This window comes from Ambystoma mexicanum, chromosome 5q (genome assembly GCF_040938575.1).
Source record: "Ambystoma mexicanum isolate Mex_15411 chromosome 5q, UKY_AmexF1_1, whole genome shotgun sequence".
Lineage (NCBI taxonomy): Eukaryota > Metazoa > Chordata > Amphibia > Caudata > Ambystomatidae > Ambystoma > Ambystoma mexicanum.
In genome coordinates this window covers 707,456,445-707,480,206 of record NC_090933.1, presented here as the reverse complement: position 1 = coordinate 707,480,206, position 23,762 = coordinate 707,456,445, and the positions used below count along the sequence as shown (strand labels likewise).

At 47.4% G+C, this 23,762-nt stretch overlaps 1 protein-coding gene across 1 annotated transcript in view; it reads left to right on the top strand.

The window, feature by feature from the left end:
• TRAM1 (translocation associated membrane protein 1) overlaps positions 1–23,762 on the top strand; it is a 519,069-nt gene that overhangs the window by 348,123 nt on the left and 147,184 nt on the right. Inside the window, exon 5 of the mRNA XM_069621183.1 lies at positions 20,747–20,805. Within this exon, the coding sequence (XP_069477284.1) occupies positions 20,747–20,805 (59 nt within the window). The remainder of the gene's footprint in view (positions 1–20,746; positions 20,806–23,762) is intronic.

Here is a 23,762-nt window from a genome sequence, read left to right as displayed (position 1 = left end):
GCTAGAAGACAGCAACAGTAGCACTACCGCTGCAGTTTTGCATCTGCTGTAGGTTTAAAATATAGATTATTTTTCTTGCAATACACTAGCATTGCTTTCTTTTTTACTGCACCTAGCCCATCAGGGGATTCAGGTGTCTGTCACCTGGCGGCGTTGTCAAATTTTTTAAAGCACGCCAGAACAAGGCTTGTACTTTAAGATGCTGATTGTCAAACAAATCCAGAAAGGGCTGACAAATACATTCCCACCGGTACCATTTCTGGTTCTATCCTGGGATTTAAACCATGTACTAACCTTTTTAATGGAAGCTCTATTTGACGTCTCCATTCTTTTCCTCTCCGACCTAGAAAAACATTTTTGGTAGCCATCACTTCTGCTCGCAGATTGAGTGAGCTTCAAGCTTTGTCATATAAACCACCATTCACTATATTCTCCAAGGAGAAGGTCGTTTTGATGGTTTGTCCCTCCCTCCTTCCTTCCCAAGGTAGTGTCTGAATTCCATCTAACACAGAAAATAACTTAACCACCTTTTTATCCACCACCTCACCCTTGTAAGGATGAAGAGGTTACACAGGCTTGACTCTAAAAGGGCTCTTAGTTTCGTTTCTAAATTTCTAGGATGGCAAATGTCAGGCAAGAGGATCAAATTATTTATTGGTTGTACCAGCCACGGGCTAGGGCAAGCCGTGCCCAAACAAACTTTATCGCGTTTGATCATCCTATGCATTTCAGAGTGCTTACTCCATTGCGGGAAAAGATGTCCCTTAGAACGTAAGAGCCCATTCCACCAGAGAGTGGCAACCACTTCACACTTCAACTCTCCAAAGAGGTGTTCCAGTGCAGGACATTTGCAATGCCGCAACTTGGTCCTCACTCAACACTTCCTCAAAGCATTATTGCTTCGACACTCTGGCTAGGACGCTCGATTTGGAAGAGGGTTTCTGCACAATATTACTCAATAAGAAAATTATACAAAAATCCACTTCTCTATCTCCAAAACTGCTATGGGAGTCTATCTAAGACTAGGAATCTATGGAAGGAAACAATCCATTAGAAGAACAAATTACTTAGCCCAGATAATGTTCTTTCGAAGTGATTGTGTCCTCCGACGTATTCCTTATCTTTGATAATTCGTCTCCAGCTTGCTGGCCTCGGAAATATTTTTTCTCGGTAGAGGGCGCTGTGCATCGACGTCCGTCGAGTTGGTGTCCCTCGACAGCCACCATATCGGCGCTGACGTCACCATTCCCATAAATAGCCACGCGCAGTGTCCGTTGCTCAGTTCCATTTTTCCGCGCTTCGTGGTGCCTCGGAATATCGTTGCTCAGTTCTTCAGTCAAATATACTTAATTATTCCTCGAATACCGACTCGTACTCGATGGCTTCCTCATCCGAACCGACGACTCCACGGTCCGGCTTCAAAAAATGCCGAGACTGTGGAAAGAAAATGTCGTTGACGCAGCCTCACAGGATCTGTTTGTGGTGCCTGGGAGTCGAGCACCATTGTTTGGAGTGCGAGGACTGCATGTCCATGACGGTGAAAGCCTTGAAGGAGCGTAAGGGGAAGCTCGAGAGAGGTAGGCAGTTAAAACTTCTTCGAAAGTTTCCTCGGCGAAGTCAAGACATTAGTCTCCTCGCCATCACAAGACATTCTGGTTCTAGGTCTCGAAGCAGTTCCCATCACTATTCGAGATCTAAGCATTCAAAAAGACGTCGAAGATCCCCTTCCTCGTCTTCTTCCCCGAAAAGGGTCTCCTACCCCACAAAACATAGCTCTCAGGCTGAGTGGGAGGAATTCAGGAAAAAGATGCTTGGCGTCTTCGAGAAAGCGGCCTCGACCCTCTCGAAGACTGCTGAGGGTGATACCCTGGGTGAAAGACCCGAAAAATCAAAACGCAGCGAGTCGCAGCACCTGGCGAAAGAAGCTACTCGAGAGCGTCACGAACCCTCGAGTAAGGGCAAAGTCGCGTCTTCGCCGTCGTCGAAGATCCCTTCGACGCATAGATCTGCGTCTTCGACGCCATTATCAAAGAGTTCTTCGACGCCATTATCGAAGGGTTCTTCGACGCACAGGTCAGTCGATTCAACGCCGTCTTGGACGCCGAGAAAGGACAAACCCACGGCCACCTCACAGCCAATGGCCATACCCAGAGCCTCGATCACGAGAATGTTGTCGACAACCTCGAGTAGAATTCGATACTCTAGAGGTTCTCGCGGTCTCTACCAATTTTCTCAACGCCTTTTTCGATGGCTTCAAAGCCTTTAACGTCCGCGTCGACGTTGTCTCAGCCAATTATGACGAATTTGGCCCCTTCTGCTCTGGAAATGGGATTTGTACCTTTTCCAAGATCTGATCATTCCAGAGCCTTAGCATCTATTTATGAAGCAGGGGAGAGTTCGGATCAGGAGAGACCTTTTGAGTTGCAGGGATCTGCAACTCCTGTTCCAGAGGAATTTACCTCTGAGGAAGGTAGGTTTTAAGGACCTCCAAGAATCCTTACATGAAGCAAGTGGTTTGGACACTTCCCCAGAAGTGGAATTTGCCAAACCAGACCCAGGGGAACATGTTGAAACCCCTTATAGAACCTTGATGGCAAGGATAATGGAGTTTATGGGGTGGTCTACACCCTCACCTGCTTTTCAGCAAGACGACCTCAGACATTTTGGTTAAAGGTCCACAGGAGGATCCTGTGGTGCCATTTCATGCGGCATTACAAAGGAAAATATTGGCAAACTGGGAAACCCCTGAGGTTATCCCGGCAGTTAACAAAAAAATATGAGCCAAGTTTAGGGTGTCTACTGCTGACCCTGAATATTTATCCAAACCAAACACCCAACTCCGGAGAGTCTGGTTGTTCAGGCAGCAACTTCATCAGGTAGTTAATCGGCTTACCCTACTGTTCCACAGAACAGGGATGACCAGAGATATGACTCTATGGCCAAAAACGTCTCTTCTGCATGTAGCATGGCGTTGAAATCCATCAATGCTACTTGTACGCTCGCAAGGTTCAGCCACACACTTTGGGAGTGTGCTTCATCAGCGGCTGACTGCTTCCCGGAGGGAGAAGAAAGGGAAGCGTTTGTGTCTTTACCATCCTTAATGATGTTTACTATGTGCGAAGATTCTGCTGACAGCATCAGCAGGGCCATGGCAGCAAGTACAACAACCCAGAGATTTGCTTGGTTGCGAAAGTCTGGTTTTGCTCCAGATGTGTAAAGCAGACACTTGAATATGCCCTTTGACGGCTCTTCTTTGTTTGGTAAGAAGGTGTATGACAGTTTAGAAAAGCTTCAAACATCAAAGGCAGCAGCAAAATCCCTGGGAGCTGCAATCCGTCAGACACCATATCGCCCTTCAGGAACCTCTTGGAGAGGTAAGTCCTTTCGCTTCTATTCCGCATTCGGAAGAGGCAGAGGACAGCCGGTTCAAAGGGGTCAGAAAAAATTCACCCGAGGTGGACGGGTTAAAAATACAAAAGCCGCAGCAGCAGGTGCCTCTTTACCCTCGGCATCTGCATCAGCCGCCTCCAAACCGCTCTGAGGACTCTCCTCACAAGACCACCAGTAGGGGGCAGGTTAACTCCACATCTGACGGAATGGCAGGCTATTACGTCAGATGCTTGGGCATTGGAGACAGTTGTCAAAGGTTACTGCCTGCCTTTTCTACGCATCCCTCAGTCATCCACCGGGGAACAGCTCTCTGAAAGTTCCAGATCCGCTCCTCTTACAGGAAATTGTAGACCTGCTAGAGAAAGGTGCCATAGAACCGGTACCTGTAGCGGAGAGGAACAAGGGCTGGTACTCCCCCCCTACTTTCTCATACCGAAGAAAGACCGAGAACTGAGACCTATCTTGGACTTAAGAGAATTGAACAAGTTCCTCAGGAAGGACAAGTTCAAGATGGTAACTCTCTCTCAGATCCTTCAGGCCCTCCAGCTCCAGGACTGGCTGGTATCTCTGGACCTCCAGGATGCTTATTTCCATGTGCCAATCCATCTCAAACACTGGAAATACCTGAGGTTCGCAATTGGCGGCTCTCATTGTCAATTTTGAGTTCTGCCATTTGAGCTGACCTCCGCCCGAGGGTCTTCACCAAGTTAATGTCGTAGTGGCGGCAAGTCTAAGGAGGGGAGGGATTCATGTCTACCCCTACCTGGACGATTGGCTGATCAGGGCTGTATCTTTGGAACAAGCTCAGATACAGCTAGATCATGTTTGCCACTTCCTTCACAAACTGGGCTTCTCCCTCAACTTGAAGTCACAGATGATACCATCAGAGAGACTTCAGTTCATCGAAGCGGTCCTGGACACTTCTCTGGGAAAAGCCTTGCTACCAGAGGTGAGGGCTCAAGATATTCTGCAGGTGGTGACCAAGTTTCAAAATGCCCAACATCTCCCAGCCTTCGACTTTTTGAGGTTGCTAGGCCTCATGGCATCCTGCATCTTCCTTGTGCCAGAGGCTCGCCTGAGAATGAGATCTCTCCAGTGGGCACTAAGAACCCAGTGGTCGCAGTTCTCAGGAAAAATGACAGATCTCCTTCGGATTACAGACAAGGTAGCCCGAGACCTTCAATGGTGGGCTTATCGAGAGAACATTTTGAAAGGAGAACTGTTTTGGCAACCATGGCCGGAGATGACAGTAGTCACGGACGCCTCACTCACGGGGTGAGGAGCCCATGCCAACGACTTGACCATCAGCGGTCGTTGGTCTCCATCGGAGTCCAGACTACACATCAACCTATTGGAGCTGACAGCTATCAGACTAGCGCTGAAAGCTTTCCTGCCATCAGTACGGGGAAAAAATGGCCTGTTAATGACGGACAATACAGTGGCCATGCACTACCTCAACAAAAGAGGAGGCGTGGGATCACTGCCACTGTGCAGAGAGGCAATGCAGCTCTGGTTTTGGGCAATTCAAGAAGGAATCTCTCTATCGGCAGTTCACCTAGCCAGAGAGAAGAACTTGACGGCGGACGTTCTGAGCTGGCAGGGCACAGTCTCCCACGAGTTGGAACTAGCTCAGGAAGTCCTTACGGAGATCTTTGCCCTTTGGGGAACCCCTCAAGTGGATCTGTTTGCCACCAGTACCAACAGGAAGTGCGATCTGTTTTGTTCAAGGGAATTTCCCCCGAGAGGAGCTCTCGGGGACGCGTTCGTAGTGGACTGGGAGTTTCCACTCCTGTACGCGTTTCCACCAGTCCCTGTCATTCCTCAAATGATCAGGAGGTTGAGAAGATTCCGGAGGACCATGATCCTAATTGCCCCAGACTGGGCCAGGAGAACGTGGTACCCAGACCTTCTGGACATGTCCATCTGCCTTCCAATCCGCCTTCTACTCAAAGAGAATCTTCTCACAAAAGGGAGGTCAGGTTCTCCATCCAGACATCAGAACCCTCAACCTTCACGCTTGGCTTCTGAAAGGTTGAGATACAAGGATTGGGACCTCCCTGATGTCATGGAGGTGTTGCTATCGGCCAGAAGGCCAGCAACAAAGTCTTTATACCGCTGCCGTTGGAACAAATTTTGCAGCTGGTGTAGAGAAGAGAATATCGACCCCTTTTCATATGGTACACCAACAGTGTTATCCTTTCTACTCTATTTGGCAAATTCAGGCCTTCAAGTTGCCACTATCAAGGGCTATCTCGCAGAGCTATCGATCTTCAAACGCACTGCAGAGGAGCCATTGTATTTCAAATTACCCGTAGTAATACAATTTCTAAAGGGATTAACTAATGTCCTCCAAAACCAAGTTCCCTTATGGGACTTAAATTTAGTCTTACATTTCCTGATGGGTACTCCTTTCGAACCACTCCACTCTTGTTCGCTAAGATTTCTCACCCTTAAAACTGTATTAGTGGCACTAACATCTGCTAGAAGGGTGAGCGAATTACAAGCTCTATCTTGTAAACCCCCCTCATACAATTTTTCATAAAGACAAAGTTGTCCTACAGGTGAATCCTAATTTCCTCCCAAAGGTGGTTTCTGAATTCCACATCACTCAGAAAATTACCTTACCTTCATGCTATCCTCCTCCCCATCTGGGGAAAGAGGAAGAAAGGCTACACAGGCTGGACCCAAGGCAGTCTTTAAGCTTTTACATCAGCAGACTTGCTAGGATTAGGCAAGCAGACCAATTGTTCGTAGGTTACTCAGGGCACAAATTGGGACTACCGATAACAAAACAGACCATTTCCAGATGGATTATTTTGGCCATTCTGGAATGTTACAAACTAGCATGGAAAGAGCCTCCTCAAAATCTTAGGGCTCATTCAACCAGGGGTATCGGAGCCTCTTCGGCCCTCCAAAGAGGGGTTCCAGTTCGAGACATATGTGCAGCTGCCACATGGTCGTCCGCACATGTCTTCACAAAATTTTACAACCTGGATTCCTCCTCTAGTCAAGAGAATAGGTTTGGCAAAGCCGTATTACATTCGGTTCATTCCTAAAGGGAAACATGACGTTTTTACTCCCACCTCCAATTACACACCACTGCTATGGGAGTCTATCAAAGATAAGGAATACGTCGGAGGACACAATCCCTTCGAAGAACAAGTTACTTCTTACCTGGTAACGTTCTTTCGATGGGATGTTCCTCCGACGTATTCCTTATCGCCCCTCCCATCCATCCCTGCAGTAATACTTCCCTTGTGGTTGCAGCTTACGCTCCTTCAAGGTCAATAACTAATTCATGCATGACTTATCTTATGCTACAAAACGGAACAGAGCAACAGACACTGCGCGTGGCTATTTATGGGCATGGTGACGTCGGCGCTGATACGGTGGCTGTCGGGGGACACCAACTCGACGGACGTTGATGCGCAGCGCCCTCTACTGAGAATTTTCCGAGGCCAGCAAGCTGGAGACGAATTATCAAAGATAAGGAATACGTCGGAGGAACATCCCATCGAAAGAATGTTACCAGGTAAAAAGTAACTTGATCTTCTACTGGATGTTCCTCCCACGGATTCCTCATCGCTCTCCCAGCCAACCCCTCTGACTGTGATGAATTTTTTAGTATACTTCTTTCAACACCGATGTGGGTTATCTATTCTCGAGACAGCTGAGCAGAAAGCCGAAAAACTATGAACTAAAGCAACGTATGCAGTGCATGCTATTTATACGGTCTTTGATGTCGCGTCCGGATGCAGGAATGGTAAACGTCAAGGGACATCGACTCGATTCTGCACAGCGCCTTCTACTGTTGAAACATTTTCGAGACTGCAAAGCAGGATATTGATCTATCTAAGATGCGGAATCTGTAGGAGGAACATCTAATAGAAAGATAATGACCAAGGCTAAGTAATTTGTTGTTCTGAGGAGGGACTCGGGGTCAGTATGGGGAACTTGCACGTGTAGGTTAGAGTAATGGGAATGCCCATGTCTACTGTTAATTCTGACGTAAACAATGTGTGGTACTCTGGACCTACCACTAAATAGCTGAATATGCCTAGCTTGCAATTCTAAACAGATACAAGCACCAAAAACACTATTACAGACTAATGCTTGTCTTATGCATTCATATATATTTCTGAGGCTTGTGGAATCTGCTTAGATCACATGCTGTGCATAGGCCGACATCTAGTGGAAGCTGCGGAGTATTAGTTTGTTTTTTTGAAACTCGAAAATGGGCGTCGACACAGGGCGTGCCAGTAATACTATCCCTAGTGTGACGTCCACTGTCCCAAGATCCCTCACGCGTCTAGGATCCTCAGATTGTTTTTTTCCGCCATACTGGTCGGAAGCAGTTTGCGGAGTCCCCTGGCCATAGCCATACTTTTGCTAAAATATTAATTTATTTACATCCTTCCCCTTCCCAACGTCGAACTTCGACACTCGACGCCGGCTGGAGAAGTAATCGACCGTCGGCTGCTGCATGACGGATTTGGGCCTCTGAAGGCCTCTGGCCTCGGCCCGGGCCTTGGAAGGCCTCTGGCCTCGGCCCTGCAAGTAAGGAGAATGGGGGGTTGTACATACTCTACACTCTTGGTATATAGGTACACCTTATACATTTCCTACACTAACAGCCCGCTGCCTCAAGGTTCGTATGGAGGGTACCCCTTTTCAATTCTGCCCCAAGTGCAATCGCAAATACCCTTGGGTCGACAGGCACGCCACGTGCAATCTCTGCTTGCCGAGGGACCACCCCGAAGCGAACTGCAGAGCGTGTAGTAGGTTTAAACCTAAGACACTTAAGGACCGTTCGACGAAGCGTTGGGTCCACCACGCCGGGCAGGCGGCCATGGCAGCGGAGGGCGCCTTCAGCGACGGCAGCAACGCCGTACTTTCGGACGGCGAGGGCATTACGGCGTCGAAAGACAGCTGAGCGCAAGTCCCCGACCTCGGAAGGTCGTCCGGCAGGGCGGCTATGGGGAAGACCCCCGGCGACACAAGCGCTTCACACACCACACACACTAAACACATGAAGTCCAACCGAGACTCGACGACGTCGAGTTCTCGGAAAGAGGCACAAACAGAACGGTCCGATTCGGTGTCTTCTGGGCGCTCTCGATCGAGATTGCCGCATGACTCCAGGCAATCATCCACTCTTACCAAGAGTGCCTCGCTCCCTAGGCTAACAGAAGTTTGATCGTCGGAAGACGAAGACGACTTCCACCCCCAGGCCGCGCTCCAGGAGTCGGAGCCCGCAGTTAAAATCAGCGAGGTCCCACGCTCGAAGGACAGGGACCCTTCCCCCGATCCTCGACGCCAGGCATCGAAAACCTCTGGAGCCACAAAAGGACAGGGAAAACATTTTTCCACTCACGGGGGGGGGGAGGGAACAGCAGAAGAAGCAGCCTTTGCACTCTTCCACACCTGAGAACCACACCACTCCCCCTAAACAGACAGACAAAACCAGGTCTGCTGATATGTCTAAAACCAGCAAATCTTCTCAAGATAAATCCGAGACTTGCTGAGTCATTCGCAGTTCCAAAAAATGGTCGAGTGAAGACATGGATAGGGTCATGTCAAGGATGTCTTCTTTGGCTGATTTTTACGATAAAAATCCAGAACATTTCCTTTCGTATGATCCACAAGGGGTGACACCCTCAGGCTCTAATGATCCTATCCCCCCGATAAGAAACCCTGGTTTGAAACACCGATGAGGTCTACAGACCCCTTCGAGGTACAACCATACTCCAGACCATACTCACTTTATCAAGGAGAGGCCTCCTTTGGTGAGGACCAAGAATTTGGCATGGTAGAAGAGCAAACCTGGACGGGCTACTATGGGGATGATGAGGACCAAGAAGAGGAAGAGGAGGACTGGAAACGTAGAGTAGATTCCCCGGTAGAAAACGAAGCCCCGGTTACCGACTCCCCTGTCGATAACCAACCCCTCCTAAACGAGGTTCTCGCACTTGCAGCAGAACATTTCCATATTGACACCCACGGTGTCCAGGAGGAGAGGGACTTCGCAGAGGAGTTAGTGGGAGAAAGGAGGCCTGTTGCCCAGACCATCCCTATCCTTAAGTCCATTCAGCGAAGAATAGACCCATCCCTGGTGAACCCGAACCTCACCAGAGCAGTCAATCCCAGGGTTGAAAAACGTTTCAGGGCAGCCCATTCTGACCCTCTCTATATAAGAGACATCTGAAGCCAGACTCCCTAGTTGTCACTAACACTCGTAAGAGGGCTGGAACACCCTTATGGGCCGAAGCCCCTCTCGACAAGGAGAGCAAAAAACTATATGGTTTCGGCAGGAAAGTAGCCTCAACGTCCGCCTATCAAGCAAGGATTGCAAACTCCACCACCCTGTTGACCAGCTACAACTGCCATCAGTGGGAAGAAGTCGCGGCACTCATAGCCTCTGCTCCTGAACCTTTAAAGGGCCAGTTAGCTCGGATTTCCTCAGAGGGTAGAGCCGTGTCTGGTTGCATTTTGAAAGCAACCTTTGACGCCGCGGACAACGCAGGCAGATTGATAGCAGAAGGCACTGTTATCAAGAGACATGCGTGGTTACGGCAGTCTGGTTTTAAAGCAGAAACCCAGGCATCATTATTGGACAAACCGGTGGAAGCCGATCTGTTTGGTAAGGCGGTCGAAGACGCACTGAAGAATGCCAAGGACGAATACGAGACACTCAAGTCCCTTGGCCAGTTAACCAATAAACCCCCTAACCAGAGAGGGAATAGTCATTTTCGTCGCCCACGCTGCCAAAATTCACAGAGGATCTAACTATTCCCAGAGGCAGGGTTCACAGTGGAACAACAGCCAACAGTCTACCCAGGGTTACGGCAGGGGTAATAGGAGAGGTCGTGGTAAAGGCAGAGGCAGCCCCAGCAAGGGAGGCGGCACGCCTCCACCAAAGCAGTGACGCTCAGTTCAGGGTCCCTTCTCAAGCAACCCCAGTAGGGGGACGCATTTCCAACTTCACCCAGGCTTGGGAAGGGATCACATCAGACAGATGGGTGCTGTCAACAGTATCCACAGGATATTGTATAGAACTACTGCAGCGTCCCCGGAACCATCCTCCATGACAAAGAGTACACTCTTTAGAACATCAGAAGATTCTCCTCGAGGAGATCGCTTTTCTGCTAGAAAAGGACGCGATTGAACTCGTCCCAGGACACCAGGTAAACAAGGGTATTTATTCAACTTACTTCCTTGTGCCAAAGAAAGATTTGACAATGCGCCCAGTATTGGACTTACGGCCTGCCAACAAGTATGTCAATCCCCAAAAGTTTCGTATGGCTACGCTACAAGAGGTAATCCCCCTCCTAAAAAAGGGGGATTGCATGGCAACCTTGGATATGAAAGATGCCTATTTTCATATTTCCATGTTCCCAGCGCACAGAAAGTACTTGCGCTTCAAGGTGGACAGTCGACACTACCAATTCAAGGTGCTGCCCTTCTGGATAGCTTCAGCACCAAGGGTATTCACCAAGGTACTGGCGGTGGCGGCTGCACACCTACGCAGGGAGGCAATCCCAGTGTACCCTTATCTGGACGACTGGCTCATAACGGGGGAAACCCCAGGAATTTGCAGGAAAAACATTCAAAGGACTATCGACCTCCTCCACGAGTTAGGCTTCTCAATCAACGAGAAAAAGTCGAGCCTAGTGCCAAGCACCTCAACAGTTCCTAGGAGCAATCCTAGATACTCAAGAGGGGTTGACCTTTCCTTCAGAAGAAAGAATTCGGAATATACTACTGCAAATTCCGCATCATCAGTCCGGTCAACAAATAACGGTACGCAAAGCAATGCGTTTACTGGGCATGATGGCGTCATGTATTTACCTGGTCCCCCACGCGCGCCTGCGTCCCATGCAGGAATGGTTGGCGAAACAGTGGTCTCAGGCAAGTGGTCAGTGGGACGATCTAGTGGTCGTTTCGCCAACACTAGTACAAAGCCTTCACTGGTGGAGAAGAGAGAATCTCGCACAGGGGAAACCCTTATACGATCCCGAAGTACAGGCAGTAGTCACTACCGATGCATGTCTGATGGGGTGTGGAGCTCACCATCTCCACCACACAGCTCAGGGTCTCTGGTCTCCCTCTGTGGCCAAAAACCACATCAATCTGCTAGAGCTTCTGGCAGTATTCAGAGCGCTTCAGGCGTTCAAGCCCCACCACTAAACCTGTCAGTGCAAATCCGGACGGACAGCACAACAGCCATGTTCTACCTGAACAAGCAAGGGGGGACTCGTTCGCCAAATCTGTCCAAGCTTGCCCAGAAAATATGGATATGGGCACTCAGACGGAACATCTTCCTGTCATCACAACATGTTCCAGGGGAGCTCAATTCCCTAGCGGATGCTCTGAGCAGAGACTCCCTCCCAGAGGAACACAAATGGGTTCTACACAGAGAGGTCGTAGAAGATATCTTCTCTCAGTGGGGTTTCCCCACTATAGACTTATTCGCCACAAGCGAAAACGGACAATGCCCAGGATTTGCATCCAGGTTCCCCCAACCAGACTCCCAGGGGAACGCCCTGTGGATGAACTGGTCAGGGATGTTTGCGTATGCTTTTCCACCAACTCCTCTCATCAGGAAAGTGGTGAACAAGATGAACAGAGAGTCGATGACACTCGTCCTAGTTGCTCCCATGTGGGCAAAGCAACCGTGGTTCCCACACCTAGGCAGGATGGCGGTGTGCAAGCCCATCAAACTTCCAGCCTGGTACAACCTACTGTCCCAGCACCAAGGTCAAACAGTGCACCAGCAACCCAACTCAATGAACCTGGCAGCATGGCTCCTGAGGTCATAGAGTTTGGACATCTCAATTTGCCTCAGAGGTGTATGGACATCCTAAAGGAATCTAGGAAACCAAACACAAGGCACTGTTACTTTGACAAGTGGAAGAGGTTCGTTATCTGGTGCCAGTAGACAAATCAACCCTGTTGATTGCACTCCTTCCACTATTGTTACATACATGCTCCACCTGCTAGATGCAGGACTGGTTTTTAACTCGCTGAAAGTACACCTGGCAGCCCTGTCAGCATACACCACTTCCCATAGCAAGATCTCGTGGTGGAAAGTACCATATAAAACGGCCTTCTTAGTAGCTATTACTTCTATAAGAAGGGTCAGTGAAATTCAGGCTCTGTCCGTGCAGGATCCCTTCTTTACTGTCCATAAAGACAAACTGGTTTTACGCACACACCCTAGGTTCTCACCTAAGTTTATATCAAAATTCCATGTAAACCAGTCCATCGAGCTTCCGGCTTTCTTCCAGGACCCACAAAGCTCGGCTGAGGTGAAACTACACACCCTAGATGTGTGTAGGGCGGTCCTCTACTATGTATATAAAACCAGACCGCTAAGAAAAACAGATCAACTGTTTGTCTCCGTAGCTAAAGGCAGAGAGGGGGATCGCGTCTCTAAAGGTGCCATCTCGAAGTGGATTATTAACTGTATCCAGCTGTGTTACTCACTCTCTGAAAGAACTCTGCCTTTCACGCCAAGAGCCCACTCTACTAGAGGCATTGGGGCCACTCTGGCTTTCATTGCAAATGTACCCCTTGACACCATTTGTAAAGCAGCTACTTGGAGCTCTATTCACACTTTTACTCAGTATTACTGCATTGACACCCATTCCAAGGCAGATACACAAGTGGGACAAGCGGTTCTAAGACACTTATTTGCTCATGACCCTTCTCACATCCCACCTCCTTCAGGTACTGCTCGCTAATCTATGCACAGCATGTGATCTAAGCAGATTCCACAAGCCTCAGAAGGGATACATTACTCACCGTAATCGTATTTCTGATGCTTGTATCTGCTTAGATTCACATGCGACCCACCCTTCCTCCCCTCTGAGAGAAGGCGCATGATTGCTTGTAGTCTTACCTTTCTGTCTATCTGCTTGGATTATCTGTACTCGCGCTACTCCTCATGCTACCTCATGTCAGAAAAAATACAATCTGAGGATCCTAGATGCGTGAGGGATCTTGGGTACAGTGGACGTCACACTAGGGATAGTATTACTGGCACTCCCTGTGTCGACGCCCATTTTCGAGTTTCGAAAAAACAAACTGTAATACTCCGCAGCTTCCACTAGATGTCGGCCTATGCACAGCATGTGAATCTAAGCAGATACAAGCATCAGAAATACGATTACGGTGAGTAATGTATCCCATATATATATTAATTACACAGCCACGTTAGTGGCCGTTTAGTTATGGTTAAGTTGCTGTTTCCATAGGAAGAGCACTTTTTTGGGCGGCTTATAACTCAGCTCCCCCTGGATGAATCCTCACCAAACTTTGCAAAAAAGTATATGGGCCACTCTGATTTTTTTTTTTTTTTGTTGCAAGTTTGGTGATGTTTGGTCCAGGAGGGGAAGAGTTATTGGGGGGGGGGGGGTCCCAAAACGTCTTTTTTTTCCCCATAGACTGAATGGGGGAAAAAGTTTGCGCATGTCTACAGCCCAAATGGCTGGACGGACTTTCACCAAATTTGCGGCAGGAGCTTGGTCCCGAAAGTGTGCTTTTGTAAATTTGGTGCCAATCCGTCCACTACTTTTCTTTAAAACTGCCAAAAAGTATGTCTGAAAAAATTAGTGCTATCTATGTCCGCTCTGCGGACACACTTCCCTTTTCGCTCCGCGGACAAGATACCGATTGGCTAATTCGTAGCATCATGTTGGCGGACATGTGGCGCATTCACTGATTGGGTGTTATGATATGATATGATATGGTATTTGTAACGCGCCTATACACAAGTGTTTCAAGGCACGACGAGGCAGGGAGGGAGGGAAAACAAGGGGAAGACAGACGAACGATCCTACTAGGCCAGGTGTCATTCAGATCGCGCAAGTGCAGAGGTAGGGGGAAAAGGAGAAAGTGCAGGGGGAGGAGGTGGGGGGGAAAGTGCAGTACACGGTAAGTGGCGTAATAAAATAATAAATAATAAATAATAAATAAAAGGGCCAGCTGGTGGCAAGTGCGAGGTAAGTGCAGAGCAAGTGCTAGGAAGGGGGCTGTAGGGATACAGTGACAGTCCCACAGTGCAGGGGGAGCCAGGGAGGCAGTGCAAGTGGAGAGTGGCTGGGCCCTGGACCGAGGTCGCTGAGAGTGGCCAAGATGCAGGTTTAGTGCAGAATTTCAGTGGGGAGTTAAGCAGGTTTAGCAGGGGAGAGGGAGAGAAAAGGCAGAAGCGAAGAGGAAGGTTTTGAGGTGCTTCCGGAGATGGTTCTCCTCAAGTTTCAGGGAGGCAGGAAGGCTGTTCCAGAGGGAGGCCCCTGCTGCGGAGAGAGATCTACCCCCAGCTCCTTGCTTCGAGAAGCGGCTGACCATGAGGGAGTTGGAGACGGATGAGCGAAGGGCTCGTGAAGGAAGATATTTAGGAAGAGAGAGTTGAAGGTATTTAGGCCCCAGGCCCCAGAAGGCCTTGTGGACAATACAGAGGGTTTTGAACTTAACCCTTGCAGCCACTGGGAGCCAGTGAAGAGATTTCAGTCCTGGAGAGATACGGACCCTGGGCTTGAGGCCAAGGACAAGTCTCGCAGTTCTGTTCTGGATAAGTTGCAGAGGGCGGAGAGTGGAGGCAGGCAGATTAAGATAGAGGCTGTTACAGTAGTCCAGCCTTGAGAGAACCAGGGCTCGGGAGACAGTGAGCTTCTGGGGGAAGGAGAGGAAGGGAAGAATACCTCTGAGGAGGTGCAGCTGGTAGTGGGACTTCTTAGAGACGTCAGATATATGAGGAGAGAAGGAGAGTGTGGAGTTGAAGATGACCCCGAGGTTTTTAGCCTTGCAGGTAGGGGCAGGAAGGGGGCCAAGGGAGGCCGGCCAGAGAGCTGCAGGGAAGGAGGGAGTGGGTGTGCCGATGAGTAGAATCTCAGTCTTACTGGCGTTAAGGCAGAGGTCATTGGCGGCACACCATTCCTGGATAGCAGACAGACAGTCGGAGATGAGGGAAGAAGAGGAGGAGGCCGAGGGTAGCCTGAAAATGAGCTGGGTATCGTCCGCATAGTACTGGAATTGGGGGCAGAGAGCGGCGATGCAGTGGGCAAGGAGTGCCAGATACTGGTTGAAAAGCCAGGGAGAGAGGTTGGATCCCTGGGGGACACCACAGGTGGAGAAAAAGATGTCGGAGAGGAAGGAGCCCATTTGGACCTGGGAGGGTCGACCGGAAAGGAAAGAGGTCAGCCATGCCAGAGCCTGACCAGTGATACCCAGGTTATCACGGAGACGGTTGAGCAGGATGGCATGTTTGACAGTGTCAAAGGCAGAGGAGAGATCGAGCAGAATGAGAACACAGGGAGTGTTGGAATCGAGGTTCAGGAGCAGGTCCTCACGGATGTTCAGGAGAGCAGTTTCCGTGCTTCTGGCCGCTCTGAAGCCGGATTGATGGTCATGAAGATTACCAACATATTCAGCATGGAGGTTAAGCTGGGAGATGGCCAGTTTCTCCAGGAGCTTGCCCAGGAAGGGAGAAATGGAGATAGGGCGATAGTTGGCCGGGCAGGAGGGGTCGGAAGAGGGTTTCTTGAGGAGGGGGTGCACAAGGGAGTGCTTGAGGGAGGATGGGAAGACTCGAGAGGCGAATGAGTGGTTGCAAAAGTCAGCCAGGGCAGGAGCCAGGGAGTCGATGTGGTCCTTGATGGTTTTGGAGGAACAGGGGTGAACCTGTTTAGACGATCTTTCATAGATCGGACTTGTCTGGAAACCTCATCAGCAGAAAAAGGTGGAAAAGCAGAGAAGGGGGGCGGAGGGGCGGCTGCAAGAGAGCAAGAGAAAGAGCCGGGAAGAGAGGGAGGGAGGGAGGTGAGAGGAGGAGAGCGAGGACAGGATGTCCTGAGTTTTTGAGATGAAGTGCGAGGCCAGTGCAGTGCAAAGGGCCTGGGAGGGGACAGGAGAGGTAGAGACTGCAGCAGGGTTGGCCAGCTCCTTGCAGATTTTAAAGAGTTCGGCCGAGTTGTTAGATGCCTCAGAGATGCGGGCTTGGATAAGGGCTCTCTTCTTGGTGAGAACGGAGAGCCGGTATTGCCTTTGGAGCAGGCGGCAGGCCAGTTTGTCAGAGGACATCGTGAAGTGCGTCAGATTCTGTCGCTGCGCCCGCCATGTTTTATTCGTGTTTTGGTGTACGCGGACATCGCCGGTAATGCATATAAAACACAACAATGCACTTGTTAAACTTATGAAATATTGTATTGGAAGGTGATGGTTAATGAGGGTGGGATGGGATGTGGAGCAGGAAGGCAAAAAGTGCTGTTTTCTTGTCATCTAAGTCATATGGTAAATAGTGTCATAGAGTTTGAAATCTGAGGCAGCCACCTGCAGTGTTTGATGGAAAGAGCGGGTTTGCAAGTGTATGGCAGTACCACTTCTCATGAATGCATTGAGACATGTTGTTGAAAAGTCAGAATGTATTTGCATTCTGAGCGAAGGTCACTTGCTTTGCTTTTGTGGTTGCGAGCTCAGTAGGCTCACGCATCCGACTGTACCCCTAACGGTCAATTGTTTTTTGACCTTGAGCGAAGGCTAAAATTAGAAGAATGCAGGGAGTGCAAGTTTGGGAAAAATAGCATTTGATAAGGTTATGTATTCAAAACGTTTGTTAAAACGTATGTAATATCAGTTGAAGATTTTTTGCTGCAAGTACTTTGCTGTCTGGGTTATAACGAAGACAATGGAGACGGTAAATATTGTGTAAGTTTACTTTTGCCCACTCTGGACCGGAACGAGTTTTCATTTATTACCAGAACAGTCATTTTGGCATTATAACTGAGGTACTATCTTTCTGTGTAGCTGTCAATTTTTTTTAACGTTATGGAGAATGCAGAAACTCACCATTTGTAGGCTATCATTAGGTTCACCCAATTGCCACGCTATTATTTCTTTAAAATCTCATGTATGACCACATCGATTTGTGTATCAGTTTCCACGTTCTTTTTTTTAAAATTTTTTTTTTTCTTTTTTTTTTTTTGCAATGGTTTGGTAAAGGTTTGGTATTGATGCATATTTTCTGTTACGTTTTCCGAACAGCTACATTCTGCCGTTCTGTGATTGCCATGGATTCCAGATGCCAAGTGATAGGTTCTTTGGACGCCAAATGCACATACTCGTGACCGGCTGCCTAACCGTGACTGTATTGTGGGACGATCGGGCCGGCCCCATTTTTTTCAATACTCTGGAGTGGCCATTAGGAGTAACATAACATCTTTTATGGTGGTCTAGTCCAAAGTTCATGCCGACATCTTGGAAATCACTGTGCGACCGAAGCGGTTGCTTTATCAAAAGCGAATACTTTGTGTATGCGAAAAGATCAATGTGTGGCTCACGATTAACATTTTTGATGACGACGTAACAAACAAAGTTAATTTTTCTTTGCAAATGGGAATATTCCGATGGTCTCGGACAGTTTATTGTGAAATTAAAGTACTTTACAAATTTTAAAATTGTTAATGTTTTCCTTTAAAAAACAGTTTATTATTTCAAAATGTAAAGTGTTACGTTCTACGTCGCTGTGTTCTCATTTGCAGGTTCTGCGTCACGGCACGTAGGTGCTTATGGGCGCATTTGGCTACGCTGAAGAGGAACGTCATCCAGAAAGGTGTTGAATATCACTAGGGTTGGTTATGTGACGAGATGTGGGAGTGTTTTCGTATTACACAAGTTTCGTAATGTAGTTAAAAAACGTCGCAGTATACGTTTGGCTAAGGGGTAGGCTGCAGCCATGGGGACTGGGCAGAATGTCGGGGTCATGGTATAAGGTCATGATCCGCACAATGTGGCTACTGGTCATGACCAGAAGGGAGAAAAGATGGGATTAGTGGCCATGTCCACCTGGGACTGGCTTTGTGGTAAAGTTGTTCGACATTACGATACATTTGAAAGGGAGGAAAAAGTGCTGGTGGTAATGTTAACAGCGTTTCCTTTGTGCTATTTGCAGGCTGCCATGGAAAGCGAAGAGGGGCCATGTATGGAACAACTGCCTTTCCTTTCTATGGTGGCCATGTTGGAAAAGGATTTTGTTTTGTATGCAATTTTTATTTATTTATTTTTTCTATTCTTAAACAGTGACGGGTAGTTCTTACAGGAACATTTAATTTGTTTATGGATGGGTTTTTTTTTTTTGGAAGGACAGCTAAGAAGGAAAGTTGCTGACGGAAATGAGCAAAGAGGCACCAAACAGTAATATGGGGGGCGAGGCCGACGGGGGAAAATATAGTGCGTGTGTTCTTTCTAAGGTAGGGGCAATGTTTCTCATGCTCCATCATTACAGCAGTGCTGCTGTTTTTTGGGGAGGAGGGATGGCTTTAGCTCATGTCGTTTTCAGATAAATAGTATTTTTGCTAAAAGTATGTACTGTGTGCTACACGGTTAATGGCTCACTATGAATAGGTGTTGGAGCTGTGCAAGGGAAATGTTCAAGGTGGCAGTTCCTACATCAGTAAAAAATGTACTTCCACACTGTCCATGCCGGATACATCTTATTGTTAAGTGTGTACAGATTCTCGGACACGTCACCGTGCTCTGTGCCAGTATATGGTCATGTGCTGGGCCGGCCTTAGGGCGAATTGGCGCTCCCCCCCCCCCCCAAGCTCCCTCCCCGTGCGCCCCTGGTCAACGGGGGCCGTGGCTACAGTTTTTTATTTTTTTATTTATTTTAGTATTTTTTTTTTTTAAATCTCCTCGCTCCGGCAAGGAGGTAATTCTATTAATGGGGTGCATTAGCACCCTATTGTTCCTAAATGCGCTCCACTGCCGCAGACGCATTGACCAACAATGAGCCGCCTGCCGCCACTATGCCAGCTCGGGTGAACCATTGAAGGACTCCCCCGAGCTGGCGTGGGGCCAACGGTCCCTTTTCTTGGTTATGGCGCCTGCGGCAGAGGGGGGAATTTTATGTCAATCGGGTGCTAAGCACCCGATAGACATTGAATGCACCCGCCTACTGCGCCTTCTGCCGCTACGCCAGCTTCACGGAGCCCTTGAAAGAGTCCCCCAAGCTGGTGTGGCGGGGGGCTAATGGCGCTCTGGGGAGTGTGGTGCGCCGGCGGCCGGTCGGCTCGCCCCCCATAGGACTATTCTGGTCATTTGGCATTCTCGGCAAGGTGTGCAATGAAGTCAGATGTTACTTTTCATTATGGTTACGTGCCACTACTGGAAACCGATGACCTTTATTAAAGAAACTTTGTTACAGGGACGTTATGGTTCAACATAAAACCGAAAAACCCTTGAAATTCGCCAGATATGGTAAAGTAAGCAACCATAACTCGCACCACCACCATGCCCTGCTAAGACTAACACCCAGGACATCAAACATGACATCACAAATGTCATTGATGACATCACTGATGACATCACATGTTTGGCTCCCCCTTTTTTCCTTTACTGACAGATCTAGGCCACATGGTTTTCTTCAGTAACAGTCAGGAATTAAAAATTGAAAAGGTACTATATTTGTAGACTTATCCTTCAAGTATGTTCTTACAGTAATTCCCTTACGGTCCAGTGAAATCATGTGAAACATATGCATAGGGTAAGTAGCAGCTTTGCAACAGAGCAATCATTTCTCTGCATAAAGGTAATGAGTTAGGTTATGAACACTTTCTGCTACTACTGCTCCTTTTTTCCTTACTTTAATTTCCTTGTATATACTCATATTTGTATGTGTTGTTGTCTCTTTGTGTTTTGTCTGTAATAATGCAATTATGCAGCAAGTGGGTTTTATTACCTACTTATTACATGTTTCACTGTATGCAAAAATCTAATAAGAAAGCAGTTATTTCATTATTAAACATGTCAAGGTTATGAATAGTGCACCTTCATCATGTATGCTACACAGAAGAGCTATGTTTCTGCATGACTAGCTTGGTATACTGGATAGAACTTCGTAATGAAATGGTTTTTGTATCAATGCATTGCTTATTGCACTGATTACTCATGATATTTATTCCAATGACCCGTGACACTTTTTTATCCACATTATAATAACAATCCCTTGTGGTGTCATCAGTGATGTCGTCAATGACATTTGTGATGTCATGTTTGTCCTGGGTGTTAGTCTTAGCAGTGCACGGTGGTCGGTTTTACGTTTAACCATAACTTCCCAGTAAGTTATTATTTTTTTTTTTTTAGTGTATTTTTTTTTGTGTGAATTTAATAGGTTTTTAGTTGCGCAACTTAACCATAATGTCCCTTTGTGTGTGTAAGGATACAAATATTGGTAATCCTTTGTGCTAAACGAGTATGGCAGTCAAAGGGTTACATTTCACTTTCATTTTTGCTGCATCGTTCTGAATGTCTATCTAAGTGCCATTGTTCTTATTTGGTCACTTTATTTTGTGTATTTCAGGAAAATTATGCATCGGATCCAACGGCTTTGTGGAAAGACTATCCTCATGTCTTGATTCCGTAAGTTGTACCTTTTTAAATAATCACACTAACCTACACAAGAACATATGTGAAAATTCTACTCTTCCTCGCATGGTAGTGACATGGTTTGGTGGTCATTAGAGGTCATCGATGGGATTCAGCATTAACAACAAACTTGCATTTACTCTGGTCATTTAAAGCAGTATTCTTTTTCTATTTCAGAATTTTGTTTTATTTAAATCCCACAAAACCTAGACACAATTGACATGCATAGAGAGATTTTCTGTGCTCCCTGCTCGCTGCTAGCAACAAATGTAGGTTAAAAAAAGACGCATGAATTAAGGCAGCTACCATGCATAATTGCTTTGTGTTTTGATGAATTGTCAGAATCGACCCTTTATACAGGGCATCCTGTTCTGATGAACAGAGAACAAGACTAATATAGCCAAACTCTATCTGGATATTATGTGTTGGGACTGATTTTCTGCACTCTGGCTTGGTGGACAGAGGTATAGAAGGCCAACCTAGTTTAGTTTCAGGGACAACTTTGGGAGCTGTAGCCAAACCAGTTCAAGGTAGGTGGACGAGTGGTCTAGGCCAAGTCTCACGAGGTGGTGAGCTTGTAAGGGGCCCTCAATGAGGAGTATTTGGGAGATATATCATTTTTATGCTTCATCCCCTCTCCTAGTGAGACCACCAGCACTTTTTGCTGGACTTCTGGAACTTTTTCTGAAATCCTGATTGGGGCCTTTTTCCACTCATTCATTCTTATGGGCTCTGTCTTTTGGAACTCTGGTCTGTGTTTTACCTGTCCCATGGAGTCTACTTTGTTCCAAACCACTTTAAGGCATCTGTATTTTACTATTGCAGCACACAGCTCCTTATGGGCAGTGTTGCTGGGGACCCTTTGGGCCCTCCTTAGAGATTTGTTTCTTTATCCTAGAGTAACTACAGTTCTTAAGGATAGAGAGAGACTTTGCATTTCTCCTTAAACTTTATATTCTGAGAGATTGGCACACACCACCTTATGTGGAGTGCCAAGGGGATACTTCGTATCCCCCTTCTCTCTGCTCCTGTGACCTTTTAGTAACATAGGAAACCTCCAAGTTATGGAGGAGTTTTCCACCCCCATGTCCTTTGTCTGCCCGAGTGCCTGAATGGGATCCGCTCACACTGGGGTTCTGGGTGTTCTGATTGGACAAGCACCCACCCCTTTCTGTAAACTGCTGAAAGATTGCAGAGGAGTGTGTGCTGGAACTGTATGAAAGGTGAGGCTCCTGGTGTGAAAAGCAAGTCGACCACTGTAAACTGAAGTAACCGAAGAAGACGATGACCAGAGACACCTGCACACCCTTTGCAACGCTGTGAAGAGACACTGGTGTCCTGACCCAGTTTTCCAAGCGACAGAGGAACCCCAAAGAGAACGATTCCTTCCCTTTGACTAGTGGGAGCAACCAGTCCCAAGACTAACTTTTAATTGAGCCATCTCCCGAGGTGCTGACTTTTTGCAGAGCCGCGGAACCCCAATACCGGAAGTCCGGCAACTCATTTTAAGTGCACTGTCGTGGAAAGGCCGAATTAGTCCGTCTTTGAGTCCTCAATGACACTCAAGAGACAGTCCAACTCGTCCAAGTCCCCTCAGCAGTGTGCAGGACTGCAGTAACTGAAGATTGACCGGGCAAATCGCATCCTTTGTTGGTGCTGCAGAAAAGGTGAAAAAACCGTAGATTGACCAGATAAGTTGATGAAAGCCATGCCAGAGGTCCTCCTTCGAGACTGCTGCTGAGAGATCCCATCCATTGTCCTGCCTTTTGTCACCAGACCAAGGAATCCAGAGGTCTGGTCCAGAGGTGCAACATTGAGGAGCATGCAGCCACAAATGTTTTCTTCTAACCAAAGGTACTTTGGGGAAAAAGTTATTGCTTACCTTATTCCAGAAAGTCGCTCCACAGCATTGGGGTGTAAGTAAAGGTGTCCAGGGCAACCCCCTCTTTAACTCCAACCGAAGCTGCTGCTTGTCCTCAGTGAGTCCTCTAACAGGGTAGCCATCGTTGGTTAAGCCTTCTTGCATATTTTATCCTAGAGACTACAAAGTATCCACAGGAACATTTGAATTGGGCTGCTGTTTAAGACTTTAAACCACTCCTAACTGCGTTTAAGCTATGGTTGCGTTTTGGACTTTAAAAGACAGGCTGTGCAAAGAAACTCCCTCTAGAACCTTAAGCTTTGATAGTGTAACACTAACCAACTATTTTCCTTTCTACAAATTCGTATCTTGTATGTCTTTGCTAACTTAATTCAATTGCTGTATTACTTTGTGGGTGCGCATTATTACCAAAATATGGTAGACTTGTCAAACTTTAACAATTGTAAGCGTTCAGCAACTACCAACCAAGTAGTGCCCTTAATTGTTTCTTTGATGTGCATTACTAACTAGGTTCAATTAGTACCTACAGCTCACATCTTGCTCTTAGGATAAGCATAACTGTGCTGCCACTTTACCAAGGTTCCTGGGTACTAGGGTTGGGGGAAATCTACAAACCACTGGGATAGCTTATTTAAGTCTTACCTCCAAGTGGGACTTTAAGAAAACTCCCCTAACAATCACCCACAGCGAAAAGCCAAGGAATACACTTAGACAATCGGTTATAAAAATTCTTATTTCTTTATGGCCATATAACAATATGAAAAATGACTGTTAGCATGTAATATTATCACACAAGACCAAATAAAAGATACCGATGTATACAATCACTGGTGTTTAGGGCAAAATAAATATTCACGCCTGTAAAGGAAGGTAAGTATTAGTATGCAGCACTACAGATCATGAGAGATGCAACACTAACTTTAGAAGTCCATCCCGAAGACGTATGGAACTTTTATGCCCAAAAGTTCACCAAAGTTGTGCACAGTTTTGTGAGACGGGGGAAAATGTGTGTAGGGCTTCTAGGATCCAATGGGAGTTCCACTGGTAGAGCACACGTTGTTCTAACTAA